Consider the following 24,789-nt stretch of genomic DNA (forward strand, 5'->3'; position numbering starts at 1 on the left):
TGCACAGTCTATCTGGGCATACTATACCAACCTCGCATCGGGATCGCAAGATGACTTTCACCTTTCGATCTGCACTAACTTTCCTTACGATTTTGACTATATAGTCAAAATCGTAAGAAAAGAAATCTTACCATGTGTACACACCTTAACATTTGAAGCTCTACAAATAAATATTTGATAACTAAAATTAAACACAAATATTACTCTTGTACCTACATTTTCTACCCATGACCTCTGAAATTCAAACGACTAAAGGGGCGTACACACTGGGCGACCTCCCCTAATTAGCCATCAGTGCTATATTGATGATTGCCAATAAGGGGAGAACACCAGTGCATACACACTGAACGATATCGTTCAGTGGCATCATCCCCCGCATTCTCCAAACAAGCAGCTCAACGACATTGTCGAGAGCGACCTGCGGGTGCGCGCATCGTTCAGGCATACACACTAGACCATAGGTCTGCAAACTCGGTTCTCAGGACCCCACACGGTGCATGTTTTGCAGGTCTCCTCACAGAATCACAAGTGAAATAATTAGCTCCACCTGCGGACCTTTTAAACTGGGTCAGTGAGTAATGAATACACCTGTGCACCTGCTGGGTTACCTGCAAAACATGCACTGTGTGGGGTAATGAGGACCGAGTTTGCAGACCTATGCAATAGACGATATGAACAATAGATCTTTTTTAAAAGATAATTATCGTTCCTATCTCCCAGCGTGTACGGGGCATAAGGCTAGGTAACCACTAAACAATTTGCTAAACACCGATAAAATTGTCCAAAAACATACTGAAATGCTTGGCTTTGATGATCAGATTGGTCAGTCTTCACAGAAAATATTGGCCAAAAGCTCCCAATATCGTGCAGTGTGAGAGCATCCTCGATAATCTGCCCACAATGGTTTCCCCTAAAAAATGAGTTGCTTAGTGCGCTGCTGATATTAGGCCCTTCCACTTGCCGAAAAATCACCTCGACTGTGACAATGACAAAAAAAGCAAACAAAATCCAAGAGCGCCACAAAGACAACCCCTTCATACATCATACACAACCCCTTCATACATCTGAAATCCTCTCTCAAACTCTCTCCCATACATACGTGAACAAATTTGTTGAAGTCCTTACAGCTCACTGAAACAATGCTTTATTCCTCCTGAAAAGTGATCTAATTAAAAGATATTAGGGGGATACACACCTAGAGATGTGTGCTGAGCAATCTATCACAGACCGCTCAGCACACATCTCTCCCACCACTCAGCACGATGTGAGAACACTGATGTGCGCCGAGCAGGTGGGGCGGGAGGTGTGGACACTGATGTGCGCTGAGCGTTCCGCTCACTTCAGGCATAATCTAGAACTGGAGAGATGCGTGCTTAATTTCTAAGCAGCACGGATCTCTCCGTGTGTACCCCCCTAGTCTCATGTATGCATGAATACCTTTGCTATGCCATAAAATAAATCAAAGAAACTGAAAAGAGGTAAATTAATGCTTATTGTCTAATGATAGTCCAGCATAGCCTGAACAGATTTGTCTTCTTTTAGGAAAGATAATACGCAATTGGATAATAGTGATATTCCAGACTAATTACTTTCTTGACATGCCTTCAATCTTCTAAATCGTAATCCAGCCTAATTAAATTTAGAAAAGTAGTTACTCTGCTATTTTTAAATCATTGTGTGCACCACACTGATCACGAACTAGGGGAAACAAAAAGGAGAGAGATGTCTGAGGAGATCAGAAAAAAACTATAGACAAGCATGTTAAAGATAAAGGGGTATATTCAATAAGAGTCGGGTTCATTCTGACATGCAGTTGTCGGAATGGACCCGACAACCCCTATTCAAAGAGCGGCCAAATCAGAGTGTCGGATTTGGCCGCTCCACGTGTCTTGCCCTGCTACTGTCGTCAGCGGCTTCCGGGAAGGGAAGGGAAAGGAGGGGGGGGAGGAGGGGGGGGGGGGGGGGGAGCTGTCTGCGGCAGTGGGGGCAGCAGCAAGAGAGCAGCGGAGGAGGGGAGACGGAGAGGAGGAGATGGGGCGAGCAGCAGCTGCATCAGCAGAGGCTCGCGGTGGCGTCCACCCGGCTCCAGCAAGCGGTACCTCGCTTGCTGGAGCCGGGTGGACGCTGCTGCTGGGTTCCTGCTCTCCCCCGCTGCAGATCTGCTCCCCCCCCCCCTGTCTCCTGCTCTCATCTCAATCAATCAGACATTTTTTAAAGTCAGATTGAGATTGTCGAAAACAGGGCTAAAACCTGTCAGGTTTGGCCCCACTTCCGACAACGCACACCGATCAGCGTGCATTCCGACAAGTCGGGTTTCCCGACTTGTCGGAATAAACGGGGCCCTAATGAATAGGTCGGAACCCCTTCAGACCTAAAACGGTCAGAAGCTGCCCTCTTTCCGACAAGACGGCACCTTCCGACAGTTATTGAATATACCCCAGAGGCTATATAAGATTATCTCCAAGCAGCTTGATGCTCCTGTCCTTACAATTGCAAAGGGAGGCAATTACGAGACAGCCTGTCGGGATCCCGGCGGTCACAATGCCAATTTCGGAATCCTGAAAGGTGGTGAAAATCCGCCACCGGAATACCGGCGCCACTGCCTTTTTTCCCCCCTCTGTGTGTGTCCATGACACTCAGAGGGAGAGTAGATCCTGTGGCGAATGCAGCGAGCCACCGTGCCCCCACCATGGCGAGCAAAGCAAGGCCGCAAGGGTATTTATAGCGCTCGACCCGCTGCCAGGATACTGGTGGCCGGGATCCTGGCCGCCAGCAAGAGATATGTATTCTGTTGCAAATATTAAGTTTGAAGTCCATGGGACTGTAGTCAACCTCCCTGGACACGGCTGCAAAAGGAAAGCCGACCCCAGATTAAACAGAAGAATGGTAGAAAAAGAGCCAAGGAAAACTGCCAAAGCAATACAAGTTAAACTCCAAGGTCAAGGTATGTCAGTGTCTGATCACACCATCCAACACAGCAGGGTCCATGGAAGAGGACTCATGAGGACTCCACTTTTGACACACAAAAAAATAAGCCAGACTTGATTTTGCTAAAATGCATATTGCCAGACTGCTTGAGAGAATGTCCTCAGGACAGACGAGTCAAAATAGGAGGTTTTTGGCAAGTCACATCAGCTGTATGTTCAGACAAAAAAAAATATACGCTTTCAAAGAAAAGAGCACCATGCCTTCTATATGGTGGCTTGTTTATTTTGTAGGGCTGCTTTGATGCATGTGTATAGTATGATATCTCAAGACTATCAAAGAATTCTGGAGCAAAACATACTGCTAGTGTCAGATAGCTCCGTCTCACTTGCAGTTCATTGGTCCTCCAACAGAATAATGACTCAAAACATACAGCTAAAAAGCACCAAAGTATGGTTAAGAATAAAGCACTGGAAAATACTGAAATGACCTTCTATGCGTCCTGATCTTAATCTAGTGTTCACTCTAGCACCCGGCATCTGTCGTAACCAGAGCAGTTCCTCTTTCCTGCCTGGGGTGTCGCTCTCTGCTCTGATGCTTCTAGCACAATCTGCTCTGTATCTCAGCACTATGAATCCTATCAAACACCTATGGAAAGAGCAGAAACATGCAGTCTGGAGGAGAAACTCCTCAAACCTGAGACGGCTGCTGCTTCAGTTTACTTTAGGTGGGTACACGCTGGCCGATATATCGCGGGTCCGTCAGCCAGTGTGTCCGGGCGATATGTCTGTGAACGCCGTCGTTCACAAACATATCGCGTTGGCCCCGCAGCACAGCAGGCGGCCAATATATCTACCAATATATTGGCTCATTGCTGTGCGTGTACATGCTGCAGCAGCCGGCGGTGACTGACAGCTGAACTGGGCGGGCGTGTGTACACGCCCGCCCATTCCGTCCATAGATATATCTGCCAATCAATTGATCGCCAGATATATCTATCAGTGTGTACCCGAGTGGGCCAAACTATTGACAGGTGCATAACTGATGGAAAGCTACAACTTCGTTGCAGTGTTTGCCTCTGAAGGTTGTGCAACAAAATGCTAGGTTAAGGTCATTTTTGTTCATGCTATTTCATTTGTTTTATTTAAAATATTATGCTGAATAAAAAATGAAACGCAAATGGAACAATGATGGATGCCAATTACTTTTGTCAGTTTTAAGTTATTACAGAGAATATAGGTTCTTTTTCAAAGAATGGAAGCGTTTAACTCTAGAGTGAACAGCAGGCAGGGTGCCCACAGGGGGCAATAGGGCACTTTTGTGCATGCGTTAGTCCGAATATAGGGCATGGCCAGTTTTGTCAGTCTTAGGGGCGTGACCAGCACTTACCAAGATTTCCCCTCACTGTGAATAGATGGTGTCTATTCACCGGTAGTAATCGCGAAGCACAACTTTTCACACCCGCTGGACACTGCATCCCAGGGGTGGGGACGACACTTGGCAGGCTGTTCCAGCAGGGTGCCACCATAAGGGCAGGGCGCATTTTGTCCATTTAAAATCAGGCAGGGCACGGAGCCTCGCTGAAACAGCCTAGCATGCAGACTAGAGGGGTACTAACAAATCTGTCCACATCTAACTATGTGTTTGTTCCCTTATTTACAGCAGATTTAAACTGAACCACAAAGCCTGGAGTACAAATACAACGTAATAATTTTGACATTTTGATTTTAAACTGGACCTAGCAAACCACAGATTGCCTAAATCAGAGAGTCAAGCAACACCAAATGGCGCATATATTAGAAAATTCCCCCTCAGGAGAACCCATTGAGCATAGAGAGCCTGGGTCCTGGCCACACAGGAGTCTCACTCTACATGTTTGACTTGAAGCCAGGCAGACCTCTGCCTGGGCATTCACCACACATTGAAGGCAACACCTTAGTCATGGGGCTCGACAAATTATGGGTGCCAGGTCACCATGGCAACTCCGCTTTATAAGAGCCCAGGTATTAATAAAGCTAGTTGTGAAAGAAAAGAAGAAGAAAAAAAACAACACTCCGCCTCAGGTGGTAGCCTGGAGTGGCCAGGACATTGATTGCCGTCACATAAGGACAAAGGAGTGCATTCCTGCAATATTCTATAAGTGTGATTCTGCCTCATCTGTTGCTGCAGCACTGACTGAACAAAGTAGTTTGAGATGTGAACCCAAGGGGAGACGGGGGGAGTGAAGAAACTTCACCCCCCCTGTCGCCGGGTCGCCCGTCTGCCGTATCGGCGGTCGGGCAGCTCAGCAGCGAGTCGCCCAGTCTGTAGGGCCCTTTACACGCAAGTTACAAAGGTCAGCTGACAAAGCTACGAAGATCTGCACTCACAGTACTTATTAATTATAAGAGTACACCAGTCATTCTAGCAAGCAGCACGGTGATCTACCACTGCTACACAAAGTCCAATTTTATCTCTTATAAAAGGCCCACCGCTGCCCGTAAAGATATCAAGAACAGAAAAGTTGTGTCTGCTGGCTCAGCATTGGTGGGGGACAAACCCAGGGGCAGGTAGAAATTATGAGACCACAATAACTGTAAACTTTCAAGGTGCACTTACATAAGTTAAAAGTATCACTAAAAACAAAGCAATATTTAAAATGGTACAGCAAGTTAGAAATCCTTAATATAAAATACTTTTTCTATATGCAGCCAGAAGTACAAGTAGACATATAGTTCAGTAAATGACATTTTGTAGTTCTTGCTATATTCACTATACGAAGAGTACTGCCAGGTCAGCAATTTACAATGCGACATAAGATGTAGCATACATGCTGCACTAAAATTAGATCAAATCTATTCATGTCTGCCTGGAATTACACAAACATGCAACAGTACATATGTTTAGGGGAATTCAGTCTGGAATGTATTAAGCCTGGAGAAGTGATAAAGCAGTGATAAGTGGAAGGTTACAACGCACCAGCCAATCACTGAGTTTGAATGAGTTAGGAGCTAAACCTTCCACTTATTAAGGCTTAATACATCTGCCCCTCAGTTCCTTGACGCACCATGCCGTTCTGGAACAGTACATTGCATCCTGTCAGAATAGCAAGTCTCTCAATTGGGTGTGAGGGAAAACTTGTGGTGTCTACCGTAAGCCCCCTATATGTGCTAAAACACTGTACAAAACAATTTAACCCACCAGGATCTAGTTCTAAAAAAAAAAATATGCAAATTAGGGGTCACAATCTGATTCAATACATATTTTAAACACAGTGGAGTTGCTTAAACTCACAAGACATTCTCTTCCCATGAGGGATTTGCAATATGCTGCCATTAATGGTAAGATACACACCTGCACAGAAAGTTACAGAGAGTACTGTACTTACACCTAAACTGCTCAGTCACGGTTGATTCTATATCGGAGTGGGACAATGGACCTTCTGACGCATCTAGGGGAGGAGATACGTCACCAGGGGGAGGAGCTACGGGCGAACAGGGTACCCGAAAAGTACCCTTGCGGGCTCCGCTTCGCTCGCCACCTGATTACTAAAGATAATAGTTGGTGGCGTGGATAGTAAAGGAACTATCCCGCTGGCATAGCTCCTCCCCCTTGTGTCGTGGCTCCTCCCCCTGACAGAAAAGGTCCCTTAGCCCACTTGATTCTAGCATCTACCGCTCAGTCACCCCAACACAAGAGGGGCTATGAATTGTGTTCATACCTCCCAACATGACCCATTCCAGGAGGGACAAAATGCTTTGCTAACGGACTTCCCTTTAATATGTGATTTCTTTCACCTGTGTTGCACTAGTTAGTTGATGAGAAAGGTGTTTCACCAGAAGCGATGACCAAGGTTGCCAGATCATCGCTTTCAGTATATGTTAAAGATACCGGTTGTCAGGATCCTAACACTTGTGAGAACAACAATTCCGGAACCCTAACAAGGTCAACACCACGATGCAAAAGTGAGTATAGCCAGGAGGGTTGGGTTTAGGCACTAAAGTGGGGTACTCACAGAGCGATCGTTGCTTAAAATCTAAGCAATCTGACTAGATTGCTTAGATTTTAAGCAGCGATCACTCTGTGCGTACCCCTCACAGCGATAGCTATACGCAGCCCCGCGCATCGCTATCGCTAGATTGGCCTGCATGCAGGCCAATCTAGCAGGTCGCTCACTTCATCCGCTGGGTGAAATGAGCGGCCCCCCCGTCTCCCCCCGCACGCTCAGCACACATCGCGCTGTGCTAAGCAGGGGGAGAGATGTATGCTGAGCGGTTCGCTCAGCACACCTCTCCCAAATCGGGCCGTGAAAACGGCCCTTAAGGGGGGAGGGGGAGGCTGTGGAAAGGGGGGGGGGGGGGGCGGGGGTGTTAGGTTTAGGTAGTAAGTGGGGAGGCCAGAGTTAGGCTGCGGAAAGGTGTTAGAATACTTACCTCACCCTTGCTGGGATTGCCAACGCTGGCATCCTGGTCCCTCCCTTTCATAAGCAACACAGGTTCTGTGCATGGCTGTCTTCTAGTCTCTCTCACCTGCTACGATATTCAATTTCCCGCATCGATTGGCGGGTGTTAAAGTCTCACCGGGGGGGGGAGACTATCTAATTAGCCCCGATAAACTGGCGCGTGCTGCGGATTCTCTGGTATTTTGTTCCACCTGCCTCCGGCAGGCGAAGCAAAGTTCCCGAAAAACAGGGCTATTTCATCCAAAAACACACAGGTTTCACTGAACCTGTGTGTTTACGGGTGTAACTGCAACTTTTACCAGCCGAGCTAATCAAATAACCCGACCGCAGCACTTGAAGACACATCGGGGGTTTTCACTCCCAATGTCTCTTCGGGCAAAATTGAATATCCCTACTGGTATTAATCGAACACAGAACCTTTGTAAGTTATGGGTGTTCCTTATTAAAAGGATGATCAAGCAATCCTGCGGATGACAATCAAACATCAAAAGCATACTTGCCTACCTGCCCCTCTCCATGAGGGAAAAAATGCTCTGTTCCTGGACTTTCCTGGTAATGTATGATTGCCATCACCTGTGGTGAAACACCCTTCTTATCAATTACCTAACTCACCACAGGTGATGGCAATCATACATTACCAGGAAAGTCCAGGAACAGCGCATTTTCTCCCTCATGGAGAGGGGCAGGTAGGCAAGTATGATTAAAAGTGAAGTCCAAGAGCAGAGCATGTTGTCCCTCCTGCAATGGGTCAGGCTGGTAAGTATGCATGTGTGCACGGTCAGTGCCATTATGCAGTGCCCAGGCGCTAGACTCCGCCCAAGGACAGCAGCTACATACCCTCCAACATGACCCGCCCCACTAGGTACAAAATGCTCTGTTTCTAGACTTCCCTCTTAATTTATTATTGCCATCACCTGTGAAGAAACAGCTTTCTTATCATTTAACTAGTTCAACACAGGTGATGGCAATAATAAATTAAGAGGGAAGTCCAGAAACAGAGCATTTTGTACCTAGTGGGGCGGGTCATGTTGGAGGGTCTGCAGCTAAAGGCATGTATATGCTGGAACTTTTAGTGTCAAAGCGACGGGGCAGAGCCACACCATACTAACCAGAGACCACGTGGTCTGCGCCCCCGCCCCGCCGGTCACGTGTTCCCCACAAGCAGCTGCACGGGAGCGAGAGCGCGCACTCCTCCAGCCGCCCCATTAACCCCACCACCGCTAGGACACTGACTGTAACCCAGGCGTACAGGCCACGGGGGGGAAGCCAGGACTCATAGGGCAGGGGTGAAGGCGTACAGGCCACGGGGGGGAAGCCAGGACACATAGGGCAGGGGTGAACATGCGGAGTCCCACTCCCAGGGCCGCCGTCCCCTCTCCCCCAACAGCCGGGCCCCGCAGCCTCACCGTCTCCTTGCTGTCGATCTCTATCTTGAAAGTCTGCTGCTGCAGCGTTTTCATGGTGATCTGCATGGTGGCTGCGTTCTGTCACCCTCCCGGGGCCGCTGTCTCCCGGCAGGCGTTGCGGGGCCCGTGGTCCGGCCTAGCGAAGCTCAGCGGCTGCTGTCTGATCCTCCTCTCTCGCCTTGCGGTCTCCGGCTGTGTCTGACTGGCGGCGAGGGTGACCCCGCTGCTGTGCTGTCCGTGTGTCCGGCGTTGTGCGGGTGCCCGGGCGAGCGCTCCTCTGGCTGTCGGTTATTTCGCTGTCTCATTAGCACGGCCTGTCCGCCGCCGCCATCATGACTCCGCTCACTGCCAGGCGCGAGGGCTGCACTGCGCATGCGCACGCTCCACACAGGGGAGGCGACCGGTCCTGAGCGTGTGGGCGGGGCAAACGAGTGACGCCACGGCACTGGGGCGGGGCGGTTCAAGGCGAACGACTTTTCCAGACTCTGAGACGTCGCGTCATCATCACCACGCACTTTACTTATAGGAGTCCAGCAGCAGCAGGCCACACACGCAGGCCGCAGGGTGAGATCACGGGATCCACTGTGCTGTTCCTAGCAGCACGCGTATGCTGGCCTGTCTTATCGTACATTGGGGGTAATTCCAAGTTGATCGCAGCAGGACATTTTTTAGCAATTGGGCAAAACCATGTGCACTGCAGGGGGGGCAGATATAACATTTGCAGAGAGAGTTAGATTTGGGTGGGTTATTTTGTTTCTGTGCAGGGTAAATGCTGGCTGCTTTATTATTACACTGCAATTTAGATTGCAGATTGAACTCGCCACACCCAAATCTAATTCTCTCTGCACATGTTATATCTGCCTCCCCTGCAGTGCACATGGTTTTGCCCAATTGCTAACAAAGTTCCTGCTGCAATCAACTCAGAATTACCCCATTAACTGGGCAAAGCCACACACCCTAATGTTACTGTGGGACTGTTAGGGCTCTACTGACATGGACCAATGCATGTGGATAGTATGAGGATAAATATGGGTGGAATCATTTAGCGTGTGTTCTCAGCATTCTGATGTCACTAATCTGTGGCAGAGTAACACATTTTAGATACCGTTTATACTCGAGTAGAAGTCGACCCGAATATAAGCCGAAGCACCTAATTTTACCACAAAAACCTGGGAAAACTTATTGACTCGAGTATAAGCCAGCCCTCATAGTGCCAGATATGCCCTCATACTGCCAGATATGCCCCCACAGTGCCAGATATGCCCTCATGCTGCCAGATATGCCCCACAGTGCCAGATATGCCCTCATGCTGCCAGGTACGCCCCACAGTGCCAGGTATGCCCCACAGTGCCAGATACGCCCCACAGTGCCAGATATGCCCCACAGTGCCAGATATGCCCTCATGCTGCCAGATATGACCCACAGTGCCAGATATACCCTCATGCTGCCAGATATTCCCCACAGTGCCAGATATGCCCCACAGTGCCAGTTATGCCCTCATGCTGCCAGATATGCCCTCATGCTGCCAGATATGCCCTCATGCTGCCAGATGTGCCCCACAGTGCCAGATGTGCCCCACAGTGGCAGATATGCCCTCATGCTGCCAGATATGCCCCACAGTGCCAGTTTGTTACTTACCCTCCGTCGCTCCCGCGCTGTCCCGTCGCTCCCGCGCTGTCTTCTGAAGGAGGGACACGGAGGGCACAGCGCGCGGCTCTCCTGTGTCCCTCCGGGGGCAGCGGCGTGTGTGTGTTAAAGGAAGTGCCGGTTCGTGCACTTCCTTTAGCACACACACGCCGGAGATGCAGGAGGGACACAGGAGAGCCGCGCGCTGTGCCCTCTGTGTCCCTCCTAAATACTCACTCGAGTATAAGCCGAAGTGGCTTTTTCAGTACAAAAAAAGGTGCTGAAAAAGTCGGCTTATACTCGAGTATATACGGTACAAGTATTCACATTTCACTCTTCGGTGATTTACTGCAGTTTCTAATCTTGACATTTTAGATGTTTAATGCCAAACTAGAAGTTTTCAGACAATTTATTATTTGGTGCTGATACAAGTATCATTGCCTTCCCTGGATTATTTCTCTGGCAGGGTCCACAGGATAACAATGGGATATGATGGAGCGACAGCGGATTGGCACCAAACGATCAAAAGCTTTCAGGCCTCCCAGGATGCAACGGGCCTGTCCATATATCCCTGCCCACTGGCTCAGACAAATAAGATTTTTGTTTGGTGCGGCAGGAGCCGGACCATAGTCAGAGGGCTGCTGGATTGTTAGCAGCCTCAAGCTTTCTTGTTTTATTTTTATAGTCTTACTGGTTTTGAGTGATCTTTCTCAACATCGTCGTATACGCATATTGGAAAGAGTCGCTCCAACAACTCTCCACCGGGTCACAACAAACACCCACGAGTACAGTGTTGTTTCGGTGGGCGTCTGTGTCGGATATACTAGCAGATCCATCAGACGTTACCAGGCTGTGGCCGGAGCACAGGGAGAAGGTAAGACATCGGTTCCGCATAGCATGCATGGAATACGGACACAGCCGCACTGTTTTGGGAGGAGACTACCAAACAGTAGCTGACGCGCTGCCACCATAGGTGCTCCAGCGCTAGGCCTTAGGGATCAGAGGCTCCAGGAATAGTATGAGGCTGCGATCCCTAGGGATGATGTCAGCAGTGGGGAGTCAGACGCTCTCCTGGTCTCCCCTCCCACCGGTTCATGACCAGTTTCCACTGAGTCTCCCGCCATGAACTGTTTCCTCGCTTCCGTCTCAGACGCTGCCACAAGGGGACTCGGTTGCAGCATAGGCTGCTGCGTCTGTGTTCACTAACTGCTACCGCAAGGAGACCCGGTCGCAGCATAGGCGGCTGTGTGACCGGTGCATCTAGGTTCACTGAGCGTCTGTCCTCTATAGGTTTCCGGAGCGGCAGTGTACACTAGTAGCGTTCACTAACGTATTGATCGATCCTGGAAGCGAGGTGAGTCTCCCTGTATCCCACTCTACTGAGTACGGGCTATACAGCACTAAATTTCTATTTACTTGTACAGTATGAAAAGTTAAGTGCCAATTGCATATGAGTCTGTGTACATTTACTGTGGTTCTCTTCGCAATGCATCTGAATACGTTAGATCTGTATTAAACAGAATTCAGTAATATGTACTCCTACATACTTTAAAATGTGTTTGTAGTTGATAATGTGCTCATATGACTAATATATAACGTGACTGACTGCTAGTGTGATTGCTGACTTTAATATATGTTTTGTCAGTTGTTTCTTCTGATCCTCAATGCCGGTGCATGGGTAGGGTCAGATTGATATCACTTTAGAAGGTTAAAGTGATTACAGTCACAAATTGTGTAGTACACTGTGAAAGTGTTGATTATTTATCATGTCTAAGAGCGGCAAAAGTGACAAAGGTACACTTACAGTAACACCAACACTCATATCATGTTTGTCTTGCAAAACTGTATTATCCTCTCAGGATCTGGTTCAGGATGGTTTGTGTGCAAATTGTTTTGCTTTTCAGCAAAATAAAAGACAGATCCCGGTACAACGTCAGGTACAGATGGATCCACCTTGGGCTATGTTTGCACAGACCTTGTCCAGTATAGCTGAACGGGTCACCGAGGACCCTGTGGTTCCTGATACTAGGGTCTGTATGTTTAAGGGAAAGAAACCTGAGGTAACGTTTACTCCCTCTCATGAACTGAATGCCCTTTTTGAAAAAATGTGGGAAAATCCTGACAGAAAGTTTCTGATTCCCAAAAGGATTCAAATGGCGTATCCATTCCCCTCTGGGGATAGAGAGAAGTGGGAGTCACCTCCCATTGTAGACAAGGCGCTGTCACGGTTGTCTAAAAAGGTGGCCCTTAAGGATCACGGCAGCCCTTAAGGATCCTGCGGCAGCCCTTAAGGATCCTACGGATCGTAGACAGGAAAATACGCTAAAATCCATTTACGTCACCACAGGTACACTACTCAGACCAGCTATTGCATCTGCGTGGGTGAGTAGTGCTATAGAAAAGTGGGCAGATAACTTGTCATCTGATATAGATACCCTGGATAGGGAGGCCATCCTTTTAACGCTAGGTTATATCAGGGACGCTGCAGCCTACTTAAAGGAAGCGGCGAGAGATATTGGCCTCTTGGGATCAAGGGCAAATGCCATGGCAGTCTCAGCTAGAAGAGCATTGTGGATTCATCAATGGAATGCTGATGCTGACTCTAATACCCCTTTCACACAGCCATAAATTTCCCGGGTTAAAACACATGAACGCGCATCAACCCGGGAAATTTCTCGGTGTGAAAGGGTACAGGGACAAAAACCCGGGATTCCTGTCCCCGCATTTCAACCCTGCAATCGACCAGGGTTGGTCCCGGGATGATCCCTGGACAGTGTGAATGGTGCAGGGACATGTCCCGCCTTCCCGGGTTGCCTATACTGATGCTGATTGGCTCTTCAGGGCACTTCCTGGTCTTGTTTTTTTTCTCTGTGGCGCGCAGAGGATGCACAGCAGCGTGGAGGCAGGTACTGTCAGCTCTGTGGCACATCACACCCCTGCTGCGCATTTATACCACTGCTGCCCTGCAATGTCTTGGACAAATGCTGAGGTGAGGGAGCTTTTAAGTATCAGAGGGGAGGAGGAGATCCGGCGCCAAGTCACAGGCACTGTGAAGGATGCCCAGATATACCACAACATAGTGAAGATGCTGGTCTCGTGGGGCATAATCCGTACCCAACAACAAGTGGTAAATAAACTGAAATCGCTGAAAAAGCAGTTTAATCGCATCCATGACCACAACAGGAACAAAAGTGGTGTTGCAAGGCGCAACTGGATGTTTTCTGATCAATGTGCATCTATTTTTGGCAGCACTGCGCTCACTGACCCCATCAGCCTGTCATCCTCCAGCACAGCTACTCCCTCACCCTTTGTGGTGGATGATGAGAGTGAGACCAGCATGGAAAGTACCCAATGTGGCCCACCATCATCATCGCCAATACTATTCCCAGATGACCCTGGCCACCCCGATCTGGACTCATCTGTCAACCAGACTGATGACAATATACCCAACATCAGTGCGGAAGCTGCGATTGGGCAGGAAACAAATGTGGATGCGACACTCCAGCCAAATCCCCCTGTGATGCGCACCAATAGTAAGTATATGTGCTTGCTTATGACACCGTAACTGGCAACAATTAAGTTTATTCTGTAGAGTTTACAGTGTATCTAGTAAAGGTGGTAGGAGGCCCCAAACGCGTAAAAAAACAACATATGCCCTTTTCTCTGACGTCCTAGTGGATGCTGGGAACTCCGTAAGGACCATGGGGAATAGCGGCTCCGCAGGAGACTGGGCACAAAAGTAAAGCTTTAGGACTACCTGGTGTGCACTGGCTCCTCCCCCTATGACCCTCCTCCAAGCCTCAGTTAGATTTTTGTGCCCGGCCGAGAAGGGTGCACACTAGGGGCTCTCCTGAGCTTCTTAGTGAAAGTTTAGTTTTAGGTTTTTCTCTATCGTCCTAAGTGGATGCTGGGGTTCCTGAAAGGACCATGGGGAATAGCGGCTCCGCAGGAGACAGGGCACAAAAGTAAAGCTTTTACAGGTCAGGTGGTGTGTACTGGCTCCTCCCCCTATGACCCTCCTCCAGACTCCAGTTAGATTTTTGTGCCCGGCCGAGAAGGGTGCAATTCTAGGTGGCTCTCATAAAGAGCTGCTTAGAGAGTTTAGCTTAGGTTTTTTATTTTACAGTGATTCCTGCTGGCAACAGGATCACTGCAACGAGGGACAGAGGGGAGAAGAAGTGAACTCACCTGCGTGCAGGATGGATTGGCTTCTTGGCTACTGGACATGAAGCTCCAGAGGGACGATCACAGGTACAGCCTGGATGGTCACCGGAGCCACGCCGCCGGCCCCCTCACAGATGCTGAAGCAAGAAGAGGTCCAGAATCGGCGGCTGAAGACTCCTGCAGTCTTCTTAAGGTAGCGCACAGCACTGCAGCTGTGCGCCATTTTCCTCTCAGCACACTTCACACGGCAGTCACTGAGGGTGCAGGGCGCTGGGGGGGGGCGCCCTGGGAGGCAAATGTAAACCTTTAAAAAGGCAAAAAATACCTCACATATAGCCCCAGAGGCTATATGGAGATATTTACCCCTGCCTAAATGTACTAAATAGCGGGAGACGAGCCCGCCGGAAAAGGGGCGGGGCCTATCTCCTCAGCACACGGCGCCATTTTCTGTCACAGCTCCGCTGGTCAGGAAGGCTCCCATGTCTCTCCCCTGCACTGCACTACAGAAACAGGGTATAACAGAGAGGGGGGGCAAAATAAATGGCAATATATTAATATAAAAGCAGCTATAAGGGAGCACTTAATCATAAGGCTATCCCTGTCATATATAGCGCTTTTTGGTGTGTGCTGGCAGACTCTCCCTCTGTCTCCCCAAAGGGCTAGTGGGTCCTGTCTTCGTATAGAGCATTCCCTGTGTGTCTGCTGTGTGTCGGTACGTGTGTGTCGACATGTATGAGGACGTTATTGGTGTGGAGGCGGAGCAATTGCCAAATATGAGGATGTCACCTTCTAGGGGGTCGACACCAGAATGGATGCCTTATTTGTGGAATTACGGGATAGCGTCAACTCGCTTAAGCAGTCGTTTGCCGACATGAGGCGGCCGGACACTCACTTAGTGCCTGTCCAGGCGCCTCAAACACCGTCAGGGGCTGTAAAACGCCCCTTGCCTCAGTCGGTCGACACAGACCCAGACACAGGCACTGATTCCGGTAGTGAAGGTGACGAATCAACCGTATTTTCCAAAAGGGCCACACGTTATATGATTTTGGCAATAAAGGAGATGTTACATTTAGCTGATACTACAGGTACCACTAAACAGGGTATTATGTGGGGTGTGAAAAAACTACCAGTAGTTTTTACCGAATCAGAAGAATTAAATGACGTGTGTGATGAAGCGTGGGGTGCCCCGATAAAAAACTGCTAATTTCAAAGAAGTTATTGGCTTTATACCCTTTCCCGCCAGAGGTTAGGGAGCGCTGGGAAACACCTCCTAGGGTGGACAAAGCGCTAACACGCTTATCAAAACAAGTGGCGTTACCCTCTCCTGAGACGGCCGCACTTAAAGATCCATCAGATAGGAGGATGGAAAATATCCAAAAAGGTATATACACACATGCAGGTGTTATACTACGACCAGCTATTGCGACTGCCTGGATGTGCAGTGCTGGGGTAGTTTGGTCAGAGTCCCTGATCGAAAATATTGATACCCTGGACAGGGACAATATTTTACTGTCGTTAGAACAAATAAAGGATGCATTTCTTTATATGCGTGATGCACAGAGAGATATCTGCACACTGGCATCACGGGTAAGTGCTATGTCCATTTCGGCCAGAAGAGCTTTATGGACACGACAGTGGACAGGCGATGCGTAGAGGAGTTATTTGGGGTCGGTCTATCGGATTTGGTGGCCACGGCTACGGCCGGGAAATCCACCTTTCTACCTCAAGTCACTCCCCAACAGAAAAAGGCACCGACCTTTCAACCGCAGCCTTTTCGTTCCTTTAAAAATAAGAGAGCAAAGGGCTATTCATATCTGCCACGAGGCAGAGGACGAGGGAAGAGACAGCAACAGGCAGCTCCTTCCCAGGAACAGAAGCCCTCCCCGGCTTCTACAAAAGCCTCAGCATGACGCTGGGGCTTCGCAAGCGGACTCGGGGGCGGTAGGCGGTCGTCTCAAGAATTACAGCGCGCAGTGGGCTCACTCGCAGGTAAATCCCTGGATCCTGCAGATAATATCTCAGGGGTACAGGTTGAAATTAGAGACAGAGCCACCTCGCCGTTTCCTGAAGTCTGCTTTACCAACGTCCCCCTCAGAAAGGGAGACGGTTTTGGAAGCCATTCACAAGCTGTATTCTCAGCAGGTGATAGTCAAGGTACCTCTTCTACAACAAGGGAAGGGGTATTATTCCACTCTTTTTGTGGTACCGAAGCCGGATGGCTCGGTAAGGCCTATTCTAAATCTGAAGTCCTTGAACCTGTACATAAAGAAGTTCAAGTTCAAGATGGAGTCACTCAGAGCAGTGATAAGCGAACCTGGAAGAAGGGGACTTTATGGTATCCTTGGACATCAAGGATGCGTATCTCCACGTTCCAATTACCCCTCACACCAGGGGTACCTCAGGTTCGTTGTACAAAACTGTCACTATCAGTTTCAGACGCTGCCGTTTGGTTTGTCCACGGCACCTCGGGTCTTTACAAAGGTAATGGCCGAGATAATATTTCTTCTTCGAAGAAAAGGCGTATTAATTATCCCATACTTGGACGATCTCCTAATAAGGGCAAGGTCCAGAGAACAGCTAGAGATGGGTTTAGCACTATCTCAAGAGGTGCTAAAGCAGCACGGATGGATTCTGAATATTCCAAAATCCCAATTAATGCCGACAACTCGTCTGCTGTTCCTGGGGATGATTCTGGACACAGTTCAGAAAAGGTTTTTCTTCCCGAAGAAAAAGCCAAGGAGTTATCTGACCTGGTCAGGAACCTCCTAAAACCAGGAAAGGTGTCTGTACATCAATGCACAAGAGTCCTGGGAAAAAATGGTAGCTTCTTACGAAGCAATCCCTTTCGGCAGATTCCATGCAAAGGGATCTGTTGGACAAATGGTCAGGGTCGCATCTTCAGATGCACCTGCGGATAACCCTGTCGCCGAGGACAAGGGTATCCTTTCTGTGGTGGTTGCAGGAGGCTCATCTATTGGAGGGCCGCAGATTCGGCATGCAGGATTGGATCCTGGTGACCACGGGTGCCAGCCAGAGAGGCTGGGGAGCAGTCACACAGGGAAGAAATTTCCAGGGAGTGTGGTCGAGCCTGAAAAAGTCTCTTCACATAAGCATTCTGGAACTAAGAGCAATCTACAATGCTCTAAGCCAGGCGGAACCTCTGCTTCAAGGAAGACCGGTGTTGATCCAGTCGGACAACATCACGGCAGTCGCCCATGTAAACAGACAGGGCGGCACAAGAAGCAGGAGGGCAATGGCAGAAGCTGCCAGGATCCTTCGCTGGGCGGAGAATCACGTGATAGCACTGTCAGCAGTATTCATCCCGGGCGTGGACAACTGGGAAGCAGACTTCCTCAGCAGACACGACCTTCACCCGGGAGAGTGGAGACTTCATCCAGAAGTTTTCCACATGCTATTAAACCGTTGGGTAAAACCAATGGTGGACATGATGGCGTCTCGCCTCAACAAAACACTGGACAGGTATTGCGCCAGGTCAAGAGATCCGCAGGCAATAGCTGTGGACGCGCTGGTAACACCTTGGGTGTACCAGTCGGTATATGTGTTTCCTCCTCTGCCTCTCATACCAAAGGTATTGAGGATTATACGGCACAGTGGAGTAAGACTAGTGGCTCCGGATTGGCCAAGAAGGACTTGGTACCCGGAACTTCAAGAGATGGTCACGGACGATCCGTGGCCTCTACTTCTGAGAAGGGACCTGCTTCAGCAGGGTACTTGTCTTTTTCAAGACTTACCGCGGCTGCGTTTGACGGCATGGCGTTTGAATGCCAGATCCTAAAAGGAAAAGGCATTCCAGAAGAAGTCATTCCTACCTTGATAAAGGCAAGGAAGGAAGTCACCGCGAAGCTTTATCGCCGTATTTGGCGAAAATATGTTGCGTGGTGCGAGCAGCGGAGTGCTCCGATGGAGGAATTTCAACTGGGTCGTTTTCCTACATTTCCTGCAATCAGGATTGTCTATGGGTCTCAAATTGGGATCTATTAAGGTTCAAATTTCGGCCCTATCAATATTCTTCCAAAAAGAATTGGACTCAGTCCCTGAGGTCCAGATTTTATCACAGGAGTACTGCATATACAGCCTCCTGTGGTGCCTAAGGTGGCACCGTGGGATCTAAATGTAGTTTTAGATTTCCTCAAATCAAATTGGTTTGAACCACTAAAGAAGGTGGATTTGAAATATCTCACATGGAAAGTGACTATGTTACTGGCCCTGGCTTCGGCCGGGAGAGTATCTGAACTGGCGGCTTTGTTTTATAAAAGCCCTTATTTAATTTTCCATTCGACATAGGGCAGAGCTGCGGACGCGTCCGCATTTTCTCCCTAAGGTGGTATCAGCGTTTCACCTGAACCAGCCTATTGTAGTGCCTGCGGCTACAGACGACTTGAAGGACTCCAAGTTGTTGGACGTTGTCAGAGCCTTAAAAATATACATTTAAAGGACGGCTGGAGTCAGAAAATCTGACTCGCTGTTTATACTGTATGCACCCAACAAGTTGGGTGCACCTGCTTCTAAGCAGTCGATTGCTCGTTGGATTTGTAACAAAATTCAACTTGTACATTCTGTGGCAGGCCTGCCACAGCCTAAATCTGTTAAGGCCCATTCCGCAAGGAAGGTGGGCTCATCTTGGGCGGCTGCCCGAGGGGTCTCGGCATTACTACTCTGCCGAGCAGCTACGTGGTCAGGGGAGAACACGTTTGTAAATTTTTACAAATTTGATACCCTGGCAAAGGAGGACCTGGAGTTCTCTCATTCGGTGCTGCAGAGTCATCCGCACTCTCCCGCCCGTTTGGGAGCTTTGGTATAATCCCCATGGTCCTTTCAGGAACCCCAGCATCCACTTAGGACGATAGAGAAAATAAGAATTTACTTACCGATAATTCTATTTCTCGGAGTCCGTAGTGGATGCTGGGCGCCCATCCCAAGTGCGGATTATCTGCAATACTTGTACATAGTTATTGTTAACTAATTCGGGTTATTGTTTAGGAAGCCATCTTTCAGAGGCTCCTCTGTTATCATACTGTTAACTGGGTTTAGATCACAAGTTGTACGGTGTGATTGGTGTGGCTGGTATGAGTCTTACCCGGGATTCAAAATCCTCCCTTATTGTGTACGCTCGTCCGGGCACAGTACCTAACTGGAGTCTGGAGGAGGGTCATAGGGGGAGGAGCCAGTACACACCACCTGACCTGTAAAAGCTTTACTTTTGTGCCCTGTCTCCTGCGGAGCCGCTATTCCCCATGGTCCTTTCAGGAACCCCAGCATCCACTACGGACTCCGAGAAATAGAATTATCGGTAAGTAAATTCTTATTTTTATTTTCAGTGAGACCTGCTGGCAACAGGCTCACTGCATCGAGGGACTAAGGGGAGAAGAAGCGAACCTACCTAAGTGGTGGTAGCTTGGGCTTCTTAGGCTACTGGACACCATTAGCTCCAGAGGGACCGAACACAGGCCCAGCCTCGGAGCTCGGTCCCAGAGCCGCGCCGCCGGCCCCCTTACAGAGCCAGAAGCAAGAAGAGGTCCGGAAAAATCGGCGGCAGAAGACATCAGTCTTCAACAAGGTAGCGCACAGCACTGCAGCTGTGCGCCATTGTTACTCAGGCACACTTCACACTTCGGTCACTGAGGGTGCAGGGCGCTAGGGGGGGGCGCCCTGAGCAGCAATGTAAACACCTTGGCTGGCATAAATACACCACATATAACCCCCAGGGCTATATGGATGTATTTTAACCCCTGCCAGAACTCACCAAAAAGCGGGAGAAAAGGCCGCCGAGAAGGGGGCGGAGCCTATCTCCTCAGCACACGGGCGCCATTTTCCATCACAGCTCCGCTGGAAGGACGTCTCCCTGACTCTCCCCTGCAGTCCTGCACTACAGAAAAGGGTAAAAAAGAGAGGGGGGCACTAATTTGGCGCAGTTTTGATACTAACAGCAGCTATTAAGGGAAAAGCACATTTTATAGTGGTATTCCTGTCTATATATAGCGCTCTGGTGTGTGCTGGCATACTCTCCCTCTGTCTCCCCAAAGGGCTAGTGGGGTCCTGTCCTCTATCAGAGCATTCCCTGTGTGTGTGCGGTGTGTCGGTACGATTGTGTCGACATGTTTGAGGAGGAAAATGAGATGGAGGCGGAGCAATTGCCTATTATAGAGTTGTCACCCCCTAGGGAGTCGACACCTGAGTGGATGAGCTTATGGAAGGAATTGCGTGACAGTGTCAGCTCTTTACGACAGACAGTTGACGACATGAGACAGCCGGCTACTCAGCTTGTGCCTGTCCAGGGGTCTCAAACGCCATCAGGGGCTTTAAAACGCCCGTTACCTCAAATGGTAGACACAGACACGGATACTGACTCCAGTGTCGATGATGAGGAGACAAACGTGACTTCCACTAGGGCCACACGTTACATGATTGAAGCAATGAAAAATGTATTGCATATCTCTGATAATACAAGTACCACTAAAAAGGGTATTATGTTTGGTGAGAAAAAACTGCCTGTAGTTTTTCCTGTATCCGAGGAATTAAATGAAGTGTGTGATGAGGCGTGGGTTTCCCCCGATAAAAAACTGATAATTCCTAAAAGGTTATTAGCATCGTACCCTTTCCCGCCAGAGGATAGGGCACGTTGGGAAACACCCCCTAGGGTGGATAAAGCGCTCACACGCTTGTCTAAACAGGTAGCACTACCCTCTCCTGATACGGCCGCCCTAAAGGAACCTGCCGATAGAAAGCTGGAGAATATCCTAAAATGTATATACACTCACACGGGTGTTATACTGCGACCAGCAATCGCCTCAGCCTGGATGTGCAGTGCGGGCCTGGCGTGGTCGGATTCCCTGACTGAAAATATTGATACCCTAGATAGGGACAGTATATTACTGACTATAGAGCATTTGAAGGATGCATTTCTATATATGCGTGATGCACAGAGGGATATTTGCCGACTGGCATCAAGAGTTAGCGCGCTGTCCATTTCTGCAAGAAGAGGTTTATGGACGCGGCAGTGGTCAGGTGATGCGGATTCTAAAAGGCACATGGAAGTATTGCCTTATAAGGGGGAGGAGTTATTTGGGGTAGGTCTATCAGACCTGGTAGCCACGGCAACTGCTGGAAAATCCACATTTTTACCCCAGGTAGCTTCTCAACCTAAGAAGACGCCGTATTATCAGGCGCAGTCCTTTCGGCCCCATAAGGGCAAGCGGGCAAAAGGCGCCTCATTTATGCCCCGTGGCAGAGGGAGAGGAAAAAGGCTGCAACAAACAGCCAGTTCCCAGGAACAAAAGCCCTCTCCCGCCTCCGCAAAATCTTCAGCATGACGCTGGGGCTTTACAAGCGGACTCAGGCACGATGGGGGCCCGTCTCAAGAAGTTCAGTGCGCAGTGGGCCCACTCGCAAGTGGACCCCTGGATCCTTCAGGTGGTATCTCAGGGGTACAAATTGGAATTCGAGACGTCTCCCCCTCGCCGTTTTCTAAAGTCTGCTTTACCGACGTCTCCCTCAGACAGGGAGGCAGTATTGGAAGCCATTCACAAGCTATATTCCCAGCAGGTGATAATCAAGGTACCCCTCCTACAACAGGGAAAGGGGTACTATTCCACACTATTTGTGGTACCGAAGCCGGACGGCTCGGTGAGACCAATTTTAAACCTAAAATCCTTGAACACTTGCATACAAAGGTTCAAATTCAAGATGGAGTCACTCAGAGCAGTGATTGCAAACCTGGAAGAAGGGGACTATATGGTGTCTCTGGACATCAAAGATGCTTACCTACATGTCCCAATTTACCCTTCTCACCAAGGGTACCTCAGGTTTGTGGTACAGAACTGTCACTATCAGTTTCAGACGCTGCCGTTTGGATTGTCCACGGCACCCCGGGTCTTTACCAAGGTAATGGCCGAAATGATGATACTCCTTCGAAGGAAGGGAGTTTTAGTTATCCCTTACTTGGACGATCTCCTGATAAGGGCAAGATCCAGGGAACAGTTGGAAGTCGGGGTAGCACTATCTCAGATAGTGCTGCGCCAGCACGGTTGGATTCTCAATATTCCAAAATCGCAGCTGATCCCGACGACACGACTTCTATTCCTAGGGATGATCCTGGACACAGTCCAGAAAAAGGTGTTTCTCCCGGAGGAGAAAGCCAGGGAGTTATCCGAACTAGTCAGAAATCTCCTAAAACCAGGCCAAGTCTCAGTGCATCAATGCACAAGAGTCCTGGGAAAGATGGTGGCTTCTTACGAAGCAATCCCATTCGGCAGATTCCACGCAAGAACCTTCCAGTGGGATCTGCTAGACAAATGGTCCGGGTCGCATCTTCAGATGCATCAGCGGATAATCTTGTCACCAAGGACAAGGGTGTCTCTCCTGTGGTGGTTGCAGAGTGCTCATCTTCTAGAGGGCCGCAGATTCGGCATTCAGGACTGGGTCCTGGTGACCACGGATGCCAGCCTGAGAGGCTGGGGAGCAGTCACACAGGGAAGAAATTTCCAGGGCTTGTGGTCAAGCCTGGAGACATCACTTCACATAAATATCCTGGAGCTAAGGGCCATCTACAATGCTCTAAGCCTAGCAAGACCTCTGCTTCAAGGTCAGCCGGTGCTGATCCAGTCAGACAACATCACGGCAGTCGCCCACGTAATTGTGAACCGTTGGGAAAAACCAAAGGTGGACATGATGGCGTCCCGCCTCAACAAAAAACTAGACAGGTGTTGCGCCAGGTCAAGGGACCCTCAGGCAATAGCTGTGGACGCTCTGGTAACACTGTGGGTGTACCAGTCAGTGTATGTGTTCCCTCCTCTGCCTCTCATACCCAAGGTACTGAGAATCATAAGAAGGAGAGGAGTAAGGACTATACTCGTGGCTCCGGATTGGCCAAGAAGGACTTGGTACCCGGAACTTCAAGAGATGCTCACAGAGGACCCGTGGCCTCTACCTCTAAGAAAGGACCTGCTCCAGCAGGGACCCTGTCTGTTCCAAGACTTACCGCGGCTGCGTTTGACGGCATGGCGGTTGAACGCCGGATCCTGAAGGAAAAAGGCATTCCGGATGAAGTCATCCCTACCCTGATCAAAGCCAGGAAGGATGTAACCGTACAGCATTATCACCGTATTTGGCGTAAATATGTTGCGTGGTGCGAGGCCAGGAAGGCCCCTACAGAGGAATTTCAACTGGGTCGTTTCCTGCATTTCCTGCAAACAGGACTGTCTATGGGCCTAAAATTAGGGTCCATTAAGGTTCAAATTTCGGCCCTATCGATTTTCTTCCAGAAAGAACTGGCTTCAGTTCCTGAAGTTCAGACGTTTGTCAAGGGGGTACTGCATATACAGCCTCCTTTTGTGCCTCCAGTGGCACCTTGGGATCTCAATGTAGTTTTGGGGTTCCTAAAATCACATTGGTTTGAACCACTCACCACTGTGGACTTAAAATATCTCACATGGAAAGTAGTAATGCTGTTGGCCCTGGCTTCAGCCAGGCGTGTCTCAGAATTGGCTGCTTTATCCTATAAAAGCCCTTACCTAATTTTTCATACGGACAGGGCAGAATTGAGGACTCGTCCTCAATTTCTCCCTAAGGTGGTTTCAGCGTTTCACTTGAACCAGCCTATTGTGGTACCTGCGGCTACTAGGGACTTGGAGGACTCCAAGTTGCTGGACGTAGTCAGGGCCCTGAAAATATATGTTTCCAGGACGGCTGGAGTCAGAAAATCTGACTCGCTGTTTATCCTGTATGCACCCAACAAGCTGGGTGCTCCTGCTTCTAAGCAGACTATTGCTCGTTGGATTTGTAGTACAATTCAGCTTGCACATTCTGTGGCAGGCCTGCCACAGCCAAAATCTGTAAAAGCCCATTCCACAAGGAAGGTGGGCTCGTCTTGGGCGGCTGCCCGAGGGGTCTCGGCTTTACAACTTTGCCGAGCAGCTACTTGGTCAGGGGCAAACACGTTTGCTAAATTCTACAAATTTGATACCCTGGCTGAGGAGGACCTGGAGTTCTCTCATTCGGTGCTGCAGAGTCATCCGCACTCTCCCGCCCGTTTGGGAGCTTTGGTATAATCCCCATGGTCCTTACGGAGTTCCCAGCATCCACTAGGACGTCAGAGAAAATAAGAATTTACTTACCGATAATTCTATTTCTCGTAGTCCGTAGTGGATGCTGGGCGCCCATCCCAAGTGCGGATTGTCTGCAATACTTGTACATAGTTATTGTTACAAA

General features: G+C 49.2%; 1 protein-coding gene across 1 annotated transcript in view; it reads right to left on the reverse strand.

Annotated features, from left to right (window-relative positions):
- Positions 1–9,190, reverse strand: part of RAD23B (RAD23 homolog B, nucleotide excision repair protein) — a 171,203-nt gene extending 162,013 nt beyond the window's left edge. Inside the window, exon 1 of the mRNA XM_063914136.1 lies at positions 8,773–9,190. Coding sequence (XP_063770206.1) covers positions 8,773–8,838 — 66 coding nt within the window. The 5' untranslated portion in view covers positions 8,839–9,190. The remainder of the gene's footprint in view (positions 1–8,772) is intronic.
- Between the last annotated feature and the right edge of the window lie 15,599 nt (positions 9,191–24,789).

Source organism: Pseudophryne corroboree, chromosome 1, assembly GCF_028390025.1.
Source record: "Pseudophryne corroboree isolate aPseCor3 chromosome 1, aPseCor3.hap2, whole genome shotgun sequence".
Classification (NCBI taxonomy): Eukaryota; Metazoa; Chordata; class Amphibia; order Anura; family Myobatrachidae; genus Pseudophryne; species Pseudophryne corroboree.